At 32.3% G+C, this 15,074-nt stretch overlaps 1 protein-coding gene and 1 long non-coding RNA gene across 2 annotated transcripts; both read right to left on the bottom strand.

Annotated features, from left to right (window-relative positions):
* Positions 1-480: 480 nt before the first annotated feature.
* LOC139492353 (uncharacterized) lies at positions 481-7,652 on the bottom strand. The gene is made up of 4 exons (XM_071280560.1): positions 7,529-7,652; positions 6,393-6,500; positions 5,717-5,830; positions 481-672 (listed from the first exon to the last, which is right to left on the bottom strand). The coding sequence occupies exons 1-4, from the start codon at positions 7,589-7,591 to the stop codon at positions 544-546; spliced, it is 414 nt and encodes a 137-aa protein (XP_071136661.1). The 5' UTR covers positions 7,592-7,652; the 3' UTR covers positions 481-543.
* A 3,337-nt stretch (positions 7,653-10,989) lies between these two features.
* Positions 10,990-14,731, bottom strand: LOC139492352 (uncharacterized). Its single transcript, XR_011656802.1, has 3 exons — positions 14,622-14,731; positions 13,817-13,930; positions 10,990-11,188 (listed from the first exon to the last, which is right to left on the bottom strand). It is a non-coding gene; the product is annotated as an uncharacterized lncRNA (long non-coding RNA).
* Positions 14,732-15,074: the final 343 nt, after the last annotated feature.

Raw genomic sequence — 15,074 nt, 5'->3', positions numbered from 1 at the left:
AACATGTTGATAATGTAGATTTTTAAGATATTTTTGTTTGAATCAGAGTGATTTTATAGTAAGTACGATTTTTTCCACCTTAAGACAAAATACTAGTATCTACGTATGTTGGCCAATTTTTTTTTATTAAGCAAAGCAGGACCAATGCAACTCTTTCTGTGTTTCTTGTAACAAACAACGATTAAACAACATAAATAAAGACAACAGTAGTATACCGCTGTTCGAAATTCATAAATTGATTGAAATAACAATTCCAGGTTACAAACTAAAACTGAGGGAAACACATCAAATAAAGAGAACAACGACAACAACAGAAACACTCAAATGCAACACACACATAAACGAACTATCAGATAACAACTGCCATTTTCCTGACTTGGTACAGGACATTTAAAGAAAAAATGGTTGGTTGAACCTGGTTTTACGGCTAGCCAAACCTCGCATTAAACCACCGTACGGACTTGAGTTAATGAGCAAGTATTATACTGCTTAGTTAGCTTTTATTTCGTATGAAATAATCTTAGATAATACATCTGTTTCTTGCTATACTCTGTAAACTCTGTAAATGTTTCCTTGGTGACATGAATGTTCCCATCGAGCGTCCCTCACCTCAAAATCGTCATGAGTCCACAATATAAATTGTTTCTTGGCCAATTGTTGCATCATAAATTCCTATAACGAGAAGGTAATTGATGTTTGAATATAACAGATATGTTTTGTATCAACTGAACAAGTAAAAACAATGGTTACATTTCTGACTTGGTATAGTTATTTTCCGAAGACAACGGTAGATAAAACCTTAGTTTAAAGCAAACTGAATCTCCCATATTTGTGTCAGTTGTTAATAGTTCTGACTGTGTTATTGACAACAATTGGTGAGCAACCCAAACATAAGCAATAGATAATTTAACAATAACTGGGATCCATTAGCTTAAATCGTGTAGATATCCATCACAACTGACTAAAAAGATGCTAACAAACATAAAAATAAATCTTACAAAGACACAACCAAAACATGTGTCGTAGCTGGGAGTAAATTTGATAATGATGCCAACAAAAAGATTTTTTAGTTTAAAGCATATGAGGACAAAAATAATTTTTTGAGTTCATCGTACATACCGTATATTGTACACAACTTCTCGATAAAGTACATATTGGGGAGAATATGAATACAAGGCTAAACAAATTAAAACAACACCGTAAAAAACCCATGCACATTTTCCCCATACCCTGAAACTTTGAAATAGTTCACATCCCACTGTTGTTTGCACTGGTCTAGTGTTTCAATGAATGTTGACCGGTCCCTTAGTTGGTTTAGATGTAAAAGTGACCAGATATTGTAATTATAAGTCTTAGATAATTAAATGTTCTGAATTTGCTTGTGGGAAACAACTATTTCAACGTCGATGCTGACACAGACCTTTCTAAAAATATTTTATGAAAGTTAGGCTGAACCTGTACTACCCTTAGTATGAACTGGATATCAAATATTTAATATATGATGTTCATAAAGCATGTAAATTCAGATACAACATATATATGCTATTATCATATACTTAGACTAAATAACATATGATTTTTACCGTATGATAATAGCTTTAAATTAAAGTATTTTCCATATTTTTCGAATTGGTGCTTAGCGAGCTGATATGAAAAGTTTATCACATGCTTCGATTGTTATCACATGCCTTTCCGTAACGTTATCACATGGCATTCCGGTGATACTCGGCAAATTCCGGAAATTACACCTCAATGCTACGTTTTCAGTGAAAAACATTACAAAGTAGTGTACAAAACAATTATTTGAATACTGGAAAGTGTATTGTATAAAATAATTAAATTAAATTAAAAAAAATAAAAAATTATTAAAAAAATGCATTTTTTAAGTTTGTCTGAAACATAATTTAGAAAGTTACCTTTAAAAAGTTGACTTTTCCAAACAATGTTCATTATGTATATTGTTGAATTATTATTTTTTGTCGATTCGTCCATATTAAAATGTGTTTTTTTTTCTCTGTTGATGCATATGATAGAAAGATTTTATATTGAATGTATCAAATTTGGGGTCCGACGTCCGTGAACTTTTTACTCTTTCAACTTCTTTTCGGGAACCACGTAAAAGGATCAATATATGAATGTATTATTTTTCTCTACTGTTGAAGCATATGATAAAAAGATCATAACATGTCATTTTTCATATCGCATGTATTATCAGCCCTCGGTCAATATCAGCCCTCTAGCCATGCGGCTCTTGGGCTGATATTGAACCTAGGGCTAATAATACATGCGATATGAAAAATGCCATGTAATAATCTGATATGATTCAATAAAGTGATCAGTACTTACAATTATGATTTAATAATAGATTGTAATACTTGTTCAAAAATATGAACAAACAAAATTTCTCAGAAGATCTCCAAAAATTGTCATTAGATTCCGATAACGTTGAAACCTTTGTTGGCGAATTTGAGAACACTATCGAATCTTTACTTAATACTCATGCACCAATGCAGGAAAAGACTCAAATATGTAGAGCACCCAAGCCCTGGTTTAACGAAACGATCATGTCTTTGAAACGACTCATGCGGAAATCGGAAAGACTCTGGCGTAAACACCGAAAACCGTGTGATTACGAAATTTATAAATCATCCATGAACAAATACCACCATGAACTTAGAAATGAGAAACATTCCATTCTTAGTCAAAAAGTACTTTCTTTTAAAGGTGATTCTAAAAAGCTATATAAATTCGTAAAAGACTTAACAGGTAATAAGGCGGAAAATCCGATGCCAGCCGTTGAAAACGAAAACGAACTTCCTGATAAATTTGCGGACTTCTTCATGAACAAAATAAAAACAATTCGTGATTCTCTGAGAGACTTTGACGATTAAAAACCATTGTTCAAAGACGTTCCGTTATTTACATCATTTAAAAATCTTTCAGAAGACGAAGTTAAGACCATCATAAATAAATTGCAATGTAAATCATGCGAACTTGACATTTTGCCTACGAAAGTACTTAAATCGTTCCTTAGTGAATTGTTGCCTGTTATCACAAAGTTAGTTAACTTGTCTCTTAGTCAAGGCTGAGAGTCAAGGCGTCTTCCCATTAAGATGGAAGCAAGCGGTAGTCAGGCCTCTGCTGAAAAAGGCTGGTATTGAACTAATTTACTCAAATTATAGACCAGTAAGCAACTTGTCTTTCCTGTCTAAATTAATTGAAAAATGTGCGCTATATAGACTAAATAAACACGTGAAAGATCATGATCTCCTTCCTATAAACCAATCTGCGTATCGTCAATTCCATTCGTGCGAATCGGCCCTTCTACGACTCGTTAATGACATACTCGATGGGATGGAGCATCAAGAAGTCACCGCTATGATCGCCGTTGATTTAAGTGCAGCATTCGATACTGTAGATCATAGTATTTTGATAAAAGTACTCGAATCTCAGTACGGTGTAAATGGAACCGCACTTAAATGGATCGATTCCTATTTGAGACCTCGAAGCTGTCGTGTAAATGTCAGCTCTACAACATCATCAGAGCGACAACTTGAATGTAGCGTACCACAGGGAAGTTGCTTAGGTCCCTGGCTTTATTTAGTCTACGCCGGAACTCTATTCGACATTATTCCACCATCTATTACTGTGTACGGATTTGCCGACGACCATACTGCTAATAAACGTTTCGTGCCAACATTAACGAATGAGATGGATGCAATTCGTGACTTACAGGACTGCGCTGTTCATATAAACACCTGGATGAACAGTAACAAACTAAAAATGAACAATGCGAAAACAGAGTTTATTCTCTTTGGCAGTCGACGCCAACTCTCTAAATGTCAGACAAAAGACATAATCATTTGTGGAGATGTTATAAAATCAAAAACATGTATACGGTACTTAGAAGCTTTTCTGGATGAGAATCTAAACTTCAAAGACCATATTACTAAAAAATGTAAAACAGCAATGATGAACTACTACAAAATAAAGTGCATAAGATCCTATCTATCGAAAGAAGCAACTGAAACTTTGGTCTTATCTTTGCTTATACATGTATCACATTTAGATTATTGCAATGTTATACTTTTTGGAATTTCACAAACTGATTTATATAAATTGCAACGTGTACAGAATATGTGTGCCAAACTTGTGTTAAACCGTTCTAAGTATGATAGTGCCAAGCAGGCATTGTTTGACTTACACTGGCTTCCGATCAAAGCCAGAATTACATTCAAAATCTTAACATATATGTACAACTGTCATGTAGGTAATGCACCGTCATATTTGATCAATTTGTTAAATCCTCAAGTGTCGAAACGTTCATTAAGGTCGTCAGAGTCATCTATTGGTTGTTATGCAGTCCCATATAACAAAAAGAAAACTTTTTCAGATAGAAGCTTTAGTACTATTGGGCCAAAATTGTGGAACGAACTAGGTACAAATGTAAAAAACTCTGAATCTTTGGATACTTTTAAATGTCGGTTGAAAACATTGTATTTCGAAAATTATTTTGAACTTTTCTGACTTTTTTCTTGTGTATCACAGTGTATATTTTCAATTTTTGGTATAATACATACATATTGTATTTTTGTATAGTATTTTTGTATTTTATATGTCATTTATGTACAACGCCATTGAATACATATTGTATATGTAGAAATAGGCGTTTAATTAAGTTTTCATGTTTCATGTTTCATGATCTGATGAGGTAAACATTTTCCAACAACTTTGTTCAGTTTGTTCTTATGTTGTACGATAACACTACTATAACGGTTCGGAAATTTTTAAGCGCTCACTAACATGTAAATCTCGCAATATTTTACATGCGGCTGTTCCGTGCTTGTAGTCTGTTATTCAGTGGTTGTCGCTGGTAACTGTCACATCATAAATGTTTTTAGATTTATTCTTTTCTAGTATAACATGTGTAAATCAGAGTTACCTCTCCTTAAAATGCCAATTTAAAAACATTTTAAAGCAACCAAAACTAAACTACACTATTCGCACTTGATATCTGCATTCCTGCATAAAATTTTGCTTAATTGATAGAAACTCGGGACCTTATGGTTCTCTGTTTTTTTTTATAATCTAAGACGGCGAAAGACACCCTTAAAACCTTAAAAGATTTTAACTTAAAAATGGGTCTCTATTGTAGAAGACATTAAATTCAACATTTCTATTCTTTCTGGACGTGACTTCGTACTTCGAATTCAATCACAGCTTTACCATTTGGTGTAAGGTTCGACACATAGGGTACACACTCGTTGTTTAAGTTCGTTTGGCGAATTTCTGTGTTGGTTTTTACCCGTGCTATGTTTATTTGACGCATCACCATTTATTATTGTCATACCAATTGAACCCGAACGCGTATTTTTCTCATGTTTTTCTTCTTGTTGTCATTTTGGGTTATTTGCGTAGTGATATGTATTTTTTATTCTCTATTTTTTTTAGACAGTTTTAAGTTTTCATCACGCGTTATCTTTGGTATTTGAAGCCTAAACATGAAATTATTAGATATAAGAAGATGTGATGGGAGTACCAATGAGACAAATCTCTATCCAAGTCATTATTTGCAAAAGTATACCATCATAGGTCTTCAACAGGGAACCTTGGCTCCAACCTAACATCAAGCTATGAAGCTTATTATGAACTTATCATAGACATAATTTCAGTATTACCCTAATTTATATTAATTTCATAATAATCATTAACAAACCTCCAAATGATGCAAACCAAGGCGATCCTGTATAGTTTGTACATCATCATTACTTAGCGGCATGACATAACAGTCTTTACTGTAATGTGAGTCAAACTGTATTATCAGCAAGTGCTTTATAAAAAATAAAAAATAAAGTGAAATGATCATCTATACAATAACTTAAGTTAAACAAGTTGTAAATAAACATTATACATTTTTTTCAACTATTTCAAATAAGGGTAAAGCCTTAAAACCTCGGATTTAAACAGTTCAGGGATTCTGTTGTTTCATTGTTTTCCTCTAATAGTTGATGTGTTTCCCTTGGTTTTAGTTTGTGACCCAGATTTGTGTTCTCTCAATCGATTTCGAACAGCGGTATACTAATGTTGCCTTTATTTGCATTGACATTCTTGTAAACATGCACGATTTTCTTAACAATTATGAAGCTTAGAAAAGTTCTTTCACTTGTCGTCAGTGCTTTTACGGAAAGACACCCTTTTTAATGACAATAGTAATGATGTTATTGAACATGGATGTTGGAGGTTGCCGGCTTTATTTGGGCTTTTAATTGAAATGAGAACCAGATCCAGAATCTTGCTCGGGCTTTTTTCAGTGACAAATTCGAAATGTTTCATAAACCTATTTTTTGTGTATTGTTTTCGAGCCGTTTGTTTTTAATATAACATTTGCTTACCTCTATTGACCTTGAGTTGTAGTGAAAGTACAACCCATGGTTTACATCTGGCTCCCTGGTAGGTTTATGAGTAGTTGGTGTCCTGGTTGTCACAGCTGTGTTAACTGACTGAATAAATTTATAAAATCTTTGCGTTCGTAAAACTATTTCTCAAAATATAAATGTATGATTTGATTATCATCATTTATAAATTTGAATACACTCAGTTATGTTAAGTATCTATCTTTGTATGGAAGACGTACAATTTGGGTTATAAAAAGAGAGGATTAATGCATGGCAAATTCTCCTCGTGCACTGGTAAAGACTGAAATTTCCATCGGGTTTAAAAAAAATCCTACTGGCTAGAATCATCATTTTGATATTAAGAGTATGGCAATTTTTTTTTTATTTATTTATTCATTTATTATGTGTTAAAATGAAATTAAGCTCTATTATTCTCTACTGTGAAAATTTTATACAGGAAACTTAGGTTTCTTACATGAGAAAAACGTAATTATTTTATTTGGACTGTAAAGTAAACTTTAAAAATCTGAATGTTTAATTATAGTCATTTGATCGGTTGAATAACGAAGTCAACCTAACCTGAGCATTATCATTCAACCTTAACAGGTCCAAGATACATGTAATTTGTTATCTGTTCTGTATTTTGACTTATTCTGAAAGTACACTAAATATCTTCGAAGGAACCAAATGCATGTCAACATTTGTGTCAGGTTGTTGTTGTCGTTGGTAGATAAGGTCTGTTTTAAGCGTTTAGTTTTTATACCCTATGACATCAAACACATCAAATATAGCAGTTTGTACATTTGTTTTAAATAAACCGTATTTCTTTCACAAAATACTCCGCAGTGATAATCGAATAAAAAAAACTTCAAGGCAAAATGAAGAAATAGCATTGAGGACCTAAATTCAGAAAGGTTTTGTCGAATACAACTAAAGTAACCTTTTCTTGTGATAGACAACTCTCAGTATTTCGAACAATTCAAAGTTTTGTAAATAGTTATTTTATAAATATGACAATATCAATGATAATTCATGCCAAACATTAAATATCGGTTTTATGTATAGGCTTGCACAGAACAAAAACTGTTTGCAAATGTATTAAGAATTGTTAATAAATTCGGAAAATTACCAACCTGTAAAACACAGACTAAAAGTACGCTACATATTATTAAATCGAAAAAGAAAATGGTCTTCATTCTGTAGTTGGTAGATTCCTTATCAAGTGTAAGAATCGAGATACAAACTTGACCTCCTCTGTGTTATATAATGTACAATAGAATTGTTGTTAGCTGACATATAACTTGTTCGAACATCTCGCTTGATCCACCTAGTTTGAACCGAACCTCTTGTTTGAATTAAATGTCAGCATAGTTACCTTCAATCACAGGAAATCCAATATGTAACAACAATTTTCAGTCCAAATACCACTTTAGATTTAGAGAAAATAAATAATCATCCCATGTTTTTGGTTGGGTCCCTGTTGCTCACTTTTAAGTTTTCCATGTTGTGTTTTGTGTTCTTTTGTTTGTATGTTGGTCCTTTTTCTTTTTATTTATGGCGTTGCCTGTTTATTTGTTACTTATGAGTTTGTATGTTCCTTTGATATCTTTCGCCTCTCTTATTTATGTTAGGTATTTTTTGTCATATAGCTCTTCAACGGGTTCGGTACTTATACATCTTCGGATTTCAAATGTATGGCTTTGAGCGTTCCTGCTGAAGGTAAATCCAGAAAAGCGCTTCGGACGCATGAAATTTTATAACGTGTTGTTTTCCATTTTTTACATCACTGGGTCGATACCTCTGCTGGTGGACTGTTAGTCCCCGAGGGTATCTTCAGCTCAGAAGTCAGTAATTCTGTACTGACACGATTTAACAAACTTTCCTGAAATTATCCTTTTATAAATTTTGAAATTATTAAGAAACTTAGATTTCAACTCCCTCAGGCAAAGTTGACTTTAAATGAAATTGGCTATTTATTTTAGGTATTTTTTGTCATTTAGCTCTTCAACGGGCTCGGTACTTATACATCTTCGGATTTCAAATGTTTGGCTTTGAGCGTTCCTGATGAAGGTAAATCCAGAGAAGCGCTTCGGACGCATGAAATTATTAAACGTGTTGTTTTCCATTTTTTACAGTATTTTGCAGATGTTAAAATTTCTTCGTTAAGAATAATACAAAATTATCTGTATAGTACAAAGAAATATATGCAAAGTTATCGTGTTTTAATTGAAAGACTTTGAAAATGATTTGAAACAATGTTATAAAGTTTGAACTGTTTATTCCGCTTCCATTTTTACAATTGTTCATTTAAAACTATTGGTATACTGCTGTGTAAAGTAGATAGATAAGCTCTCCTAACTAACCAATTTTTAACTTATTTTACTGGTACGGTTTTAATTTCTCCTTAATTTTAAAATGTCCATTTCATATAAATTTTATGTTAATAACATAGTTTTATATTGATTATTTTTAAAACCTGTTTGTGTTTTAGCATTTTTTAACATTGGCTTTAGTATTTTTAGTTAATGCAAACAAATACTTATATATGTGAATTGATATAGATATAGGAAGATGTGGTGTGAGTGCCAATGAGACAACTCTCCATACAAATAACAATTTAAAAAGTAAACCATTATAGGTTAAAGTACGGCCTTCAACACGGAGCATTGGCTCACACCGAACAACAAGTATAAAGGGCCCCAAAATTACTAGTGTAAAACCATTCAAACGGGAAAACCAACGGTCTAATCTATATAAACAAAACGAGAAACGAGAAACACGTATATATTACATAAACAACGACAACTACTGTACATCAGATTCCTGACTTAGGACAGGTGCAAACATTTGCAGCGGGATTAAACGTTTTGTATTGTAAACATGGTAAAGCGCCAAGATTAATTTTAATATTGTTTAATGTGCTCTTATAAATACTGTATAATGAAAATAATAATAATAATAATAAATCTACTTAATGCGTGAAGTTGGTCACCATTTAGCGTCAGTCATCGTTTGTATAGTTTCTTTCTTAAATTGTTTAAAGAAAAGCTAACATAGAACATTCCGTCAAATACTTTGTCAAAAAACCTTGCCCAACTGAATAGCTGAAAGGTTAAAGATCTTGTAGAGTTGTTTATGAAAAAAATATATAAGCGTTGTTTGGTTTTCTGTAAGATTTGTTTTTGTACACTTCTAAAATAAGAAAAAAACAATTGCAAGTTAACCTGACAGGAAACGTGACTGGAATGACTAAGATGGTTATTTTTGATTGGATATTCATAATCATTTACGTAACTAATGATTGTTATCCTCATCAAAATAACAGAGAACAAGAATATGCCTTATAATTAACTTACAGCTATGAAAACAAACAAGTGTCTTGATTAAAAATTATTTAAAACAATTTAAACAATTATTATCCTATCCTCCAAGACAATATAAAAAATAAACGAAACATGGGTGCAGTATGAAAATATGAAATTTAAAAAACAAAATATTTAGGGCTTTTGTCGAGAACAGTCACGTTTTGGTCCTACCATTCTAGTCACAGCCCAGATTCGACAGCCAAAATCCTCAATACTAGATATTTCGTATGTAGTGGGTTAATGATGTTCCGCCTTTAAATAAACTCATCATGCGCGTTTCGTCTACAAAAGAGTCATAAGTGACGCTCGAATAAAAAAAGTTATATAGGCCAAATAAAGTACGAAGTTGGGGTGCATTGGAAAAATATATACATGTATATATTGATTTTATTAGAAACTGTTTATTAGTATCACACGAATATTCACGGACTATTTTCAAAATAGTTTACCCCTTCTTATTTTGAATTAATTTATATATTTTTGTATTATTCAAAATATCAGTCGATATATGTTCTACAAGGGTCCCTAGTTCTAGATCACCTATAATTTGATACCCAAATTACTAAACTACATTCTACTTAGTTAAGTGTTTACACCTATGCGTAGGATTTTTTTTAAATATGTACTATTTTTTCAGTATGTTCTATTTTGACCGGATGAAAACAATTTCAAAATCTAGAAAATGCTACCTAGAAATGGGAAGTTCACAATTGGGAAGCTGGAAGCATATTTTTTGTAGTAAAGTATTTCGATTTAATAGATGCGCTCTATACAGTCACAAAATTTCTGAATCATTAAGTGAGAGAACATCATCTATATACCGGCAAGTGACGTTAAGGGACACCGTTAACATCTTTTGTCTCCTACACAGTTACTGTATAAGGTCAGTCTCATATGAATGAAGTCGGCAAAAAAAGCAAAATTGTATCCAGAATGCTGATCGTATGTTGAAAAACACGTCCTCCAAACGTTAATATACATGTATATGTCAATCAAGAAATTTAACGTCTTGATAATGTAAATTAAAAAATATTTTTGTTGGAATCAGATTGATTTTATACTAAGTATGATTTTTCCACAAAAGACAAAATACTTGTATCTACGTTGGCTATTTGTTTTTATTAAACAAAGCAGGACCAATGCAACTCTTTCAATTTTTACTAGTATCAAACAACGGTTTAACAACATAAAACCACCGTACGTCCTTGAGCAATGAGCAAATCTCATACTGCATAGTTAGCTTTTATTTCATCATTTCATTTCGTATGAAATATCATAGATATATACATCTTTTCCTCGCTATACTCTGTATACTCTGTAAATGTTTCCAAGGTGACATGAATGTTCCCATCGAGCGTCCCTCACCTCAAAATCGTCATGAGTCCACAATATAAATTGTTTCTTGGCCAATTGTTGCATCATAAATTGCTATAACGAGAAGATAATTACTGTTTGAATATAACTTATACGTTTTGTATCAACTGAACTAGTAAAAGCTAATGTTACTATCCTGACTTGTTGCAGTTATTTTCCGAAGACAAAGGTAAATTTAACCTGGGTTTTAAGCTAGTAGATTCTCCAATTTGTATGTCAGTTGTAAATAGTTCTGTGTTATTGCCAACATTTGGTTAGCAACACAAACATTCATAATAGATCAATTTAACAATAACTGGGACCCACCAGCCCAAATCGTGTAGATATCCATCACAACTGACGAAAAAATGCTAACAAACATACAGATAAATCTAACAAAGACACAACCAAAACATGTGTTGTCGCTGAGAGTAAATGTGATAATGATGCCAACAAAACAAATTGAGTAAGACGCCGATAAAAAAGTTTTTTTTTTTTTAATTTCATCGTACATTCCGTTTATTGTAAACACTTTCTCGATTAAGTACAAATTAGGTAAAGTATAAATACAAGGCTAGAAAAATTAATACAACTCTGTAAATAAACTGATATTTGCACTGATCTCGTGTTTCTATAAATTTGGACCGGTGCCTTAGTTTGTCTAGATGAAATAATTACCAGATATTGTAATTATAAATCTTAGATAATTAAATTTTCTAAATGTACTTATGTAAAAACTAGTCAATTTGCCAGTTACTACTATTTCAACGTCGATGCTGACACAGACCTTTCTAAATATATTTTATGAAAGTTAGGCTGAACCTGTAATACCCTTAGTATGAACTGGATATCAAATATTTATATATGATGTTCATAAAGCATGTAAATTCAGATACGACATATATATGTTATGATTCATTGAATTCATCAGTACTTACAATTATAATTAAAATAGATTGTAATACATACAAGTAACTAATAGATATAGGAAGATGTGGTGTGAGTGCCAATGAGACAACTCTCCATACAAATAACAATTTAAAAAGTAAACCATTATAGGTTAAAGTACGGCCTTCAACACGGAGCCTTAGCTCACACCGAACAACAAGCTATAAAGGGCCCCAAAATTACTAGTGTAAAACCATTCAAACGGGAAAACCAACGGTCTAATCTATATAAACAAAACGAGAAACGAGAAACACGTATATATTACATAAACAAACGACAACTACTGTACATCAGATTCCTGACTTAGGACAGGTGCAAACATTTGCAGCGGGATTAAACGTTTTAATGGATCCAAACCTTCTCCCTTTTTCTGAAACAATAGCATAACATCACAACAAAGAAAAACATACGATAAAATATCAATTGGCAGACTTAACTCAATCAAAAAACGTATGATTAAACAATAAACATGCATTACTTTCAAGATATGAACGCACACGGCCCTTTTTCTTACCTATGCTTGCATGTTATAACAATGCACGCGGTCGTTTTTTGAAGTCGTTTAGTCAAATATGTTGGAGATGCACTGATTAACACTTAATCCGTGTTTATTTTTTCTTTAGTTGAAATTGTGCTTTTAACTAGCTTCCATCAAAATGGTACTCTCAGATTGTAGTTTTTGTCTTTTTTAGTGTTTTCTTATTTATACTGATCTAATGAGGTAAACACTTTCCAACAACATTGTACAGTTTGTTTTTATGTTGTACGATAACACTACTATAACAGGTTAGGAAATGTTTAAGCGCTCACAAACATGTTTAACCTCGCAACATTTTACATAAGGCTGTTCCGTGCTAGTAGTCTGTTATCCAGTAACTGGTAACTGTCACATCATAAATATTTTAAAATCTATTCTTTGCTAGAATAAATCAGGCCGTTGCTATTCACTCTTAAATTGTTTCATTATTGTTAATGTCGGAGCTTTTATAGCTTACTATACGGTATGAGTTTCACTCGGTATGCATGATTTTCTCTCATTAATGTAAGTGGCGTTAAGTTTGTCACATTCTTTTATTTGTTTTGTGGATAGTTTACATACCACATCTCCATATTCTTATATCTAGCATACGGACAGACATTTTTTTCTCATTACACCACATACAAACAAAAAGAGTGTTTAAAAGATTTTTAACTTAAAAATGATGTGTCCCTGTTGTAGGAAACATTAAATTCAACGTCTCTATTCTTTCCGGACGTGACTCCGTACTTAGAATTCAATTACAGCTTTACCATATGACGTATGGTTCGATACATATGGTACACACTTTTTGTTTTATTTCATTTGGCGACCTCTAGATTTCTGAGTTGGTTTTTTTTATTGCTTTGTTTATTTGATGCATCACCATTTATTATTGGCATATCAAATGCACCCGAACGCGTATTTTTCTCATGTTTTTCTTCTTGTTGTCATTTTGGGTTATTTGCGTATTGATATGTATTTTTCCCCTATTTTTTAGACAGTTTTCAGTTTTCATCACGCGTTATCTGTGGTATTTGAAGCCTAAACATGAAATTATTAGATATAAGAAGATGTGGTGTAAGTGCAAATGAGTTAAATCTCCATCCAAGTCATAATTTGTAAAAGTATTTGTTATAGGTCAAAGAACGGTTTTCACATTCGTCATTGGCTCACATCGAACATACTCCTAAAATTACCCCAACTCTGATTAATTTTAAAAAAAATCATGAACAAACCTCCATGTGATGCAATCCGAGTCGATCCTGTATAGTTTGTATATCATCATGACTTAGCGGCATAACATAACAGTCTTTAGTGTAATGTGAGTCAAACGATATGATCAGCAAAGGCTTTATAAAAATAAAAAAATAAGTGAAATGATCATCCATACAATAACGTAAGGACAAAACATTGTGAATAAACATTATACATTTTTTGAATAATTTAAATAAGCCTTAAAATACCTTATTGCATTGACATTCTGTGCCAATATGCGCGCTTTTATTAACAAATTATGTTTTATGGAAATGTTTTTTTCCAACGCCGCTTTTTATGAAGGACAATCTTTTTTATGACATAATTATGATGTTATTGAATTTAGATTTTTGAGGTTGTCGGTATTATTTTGGCGCATATTTGAAATACGAATCAGATCCAGATTAAACAAATACAAGCATTCGAATCATAGCATTTTTTTCAGCTAAAATAATCTTGTTTGCTAGCCTATTTTCAGTGACAGTATCGAAAAGAGGGACAAAAGATACCAAAGGGACAGTAAAACTCATAAATCTAAAACAAACTGACAACGCCATGGCTAAAAATGAAAAAGACAAACAAACAACAGCACACACGACACATCATAGAAAACTAAAGAATAAACAACACGAACCCCACCAAAAAACTAGGGGTGATCTCAGGTGCTCCGGAAGGGTAAGCAGATCTTGCTCCACATGCGGCACCCGTCGTGTTGCTTATGTTTCATAGACTTGTTTTTTTGGGAGTGTTTTCGAGACGTTTGGTTTTGATATAACATTTGATTACCTCTAATGACCTTGGGTTGTAGTGAAAGTACACCGCATGGTTTACATCTGGCTCCCTCGTAGGCTTTGGAGTAGTTGGTGTTCTAGTTGTCACTGCTGTATTTACTGACTAAATAAATTTTGAAATCTTCGTAAAACTATTTCTCTAAATATAAATGTATGAAATGCTTATCCTCATTTACAAATTTGAAAACATGTTAAGTATCTATCTCTGCATGGAAAAAAGAACAATCTTTGGGTTATAAAATGAGATGATTAATACATGACAACACATATCCTCTTGCACTAGACAAGACTAAAATGTCCTTTGGGTTAAAAAAAAAAGTCTCTTTAGAATCATCATTCAGATATTAAGAATATGGCAATTTTTATACTTTATATTTGTGTCTCAATATGCTATTAAATTGACAGTAATTATGAGTATTCTCTAAAATTTCATACAGAAATACTAAAT

Source organism: Mytilus edulis, chromosome 10, assembly GCF_963676685.1.
Source record: "Mytilus edulis chromosome 10, xbMytEdul2.2, whole genome shotgun sequence".
Lineage (NCBI taxonomy): Eukaryota > Metazoa > Mollusca > Bivalvia > Mytilida > Mytilidae > Mytilus > Mytilus edulis.
The sequence above is the reverse complement of the archived record's forward strand: the minus strand, read 5'-3'. Positions and strand labels throughout refer to the sequence as shown.

What these genes read in the sequence shown, in the direction of transcription:
- LOC139492353 (XM_071280560.1), bottom strand. Translation starts at nt 7,591, where the DNA reads ATGAAGACCATTTTCTTTTTCGATTTAATAATATGTAGCGTACTTTTA. An exon ending in TTTTAGTCTGTGTTTTACAG is followed by an intron (nt 6,501 to 7,528) that starts GTTGGTAATTTT and finishes AAATTTATTCAG; the next exon opens with TCAGTTAACACAGCTGTGAC. An exon ending in TTGGTTTGCATCATTTGGAG is followed by an intron (nt 673 to 5,716) that starts GTTTGTTAATGA and finishes TTCTCGTTATAG; the next exon opens with GAATTTATGATGCAACAATT.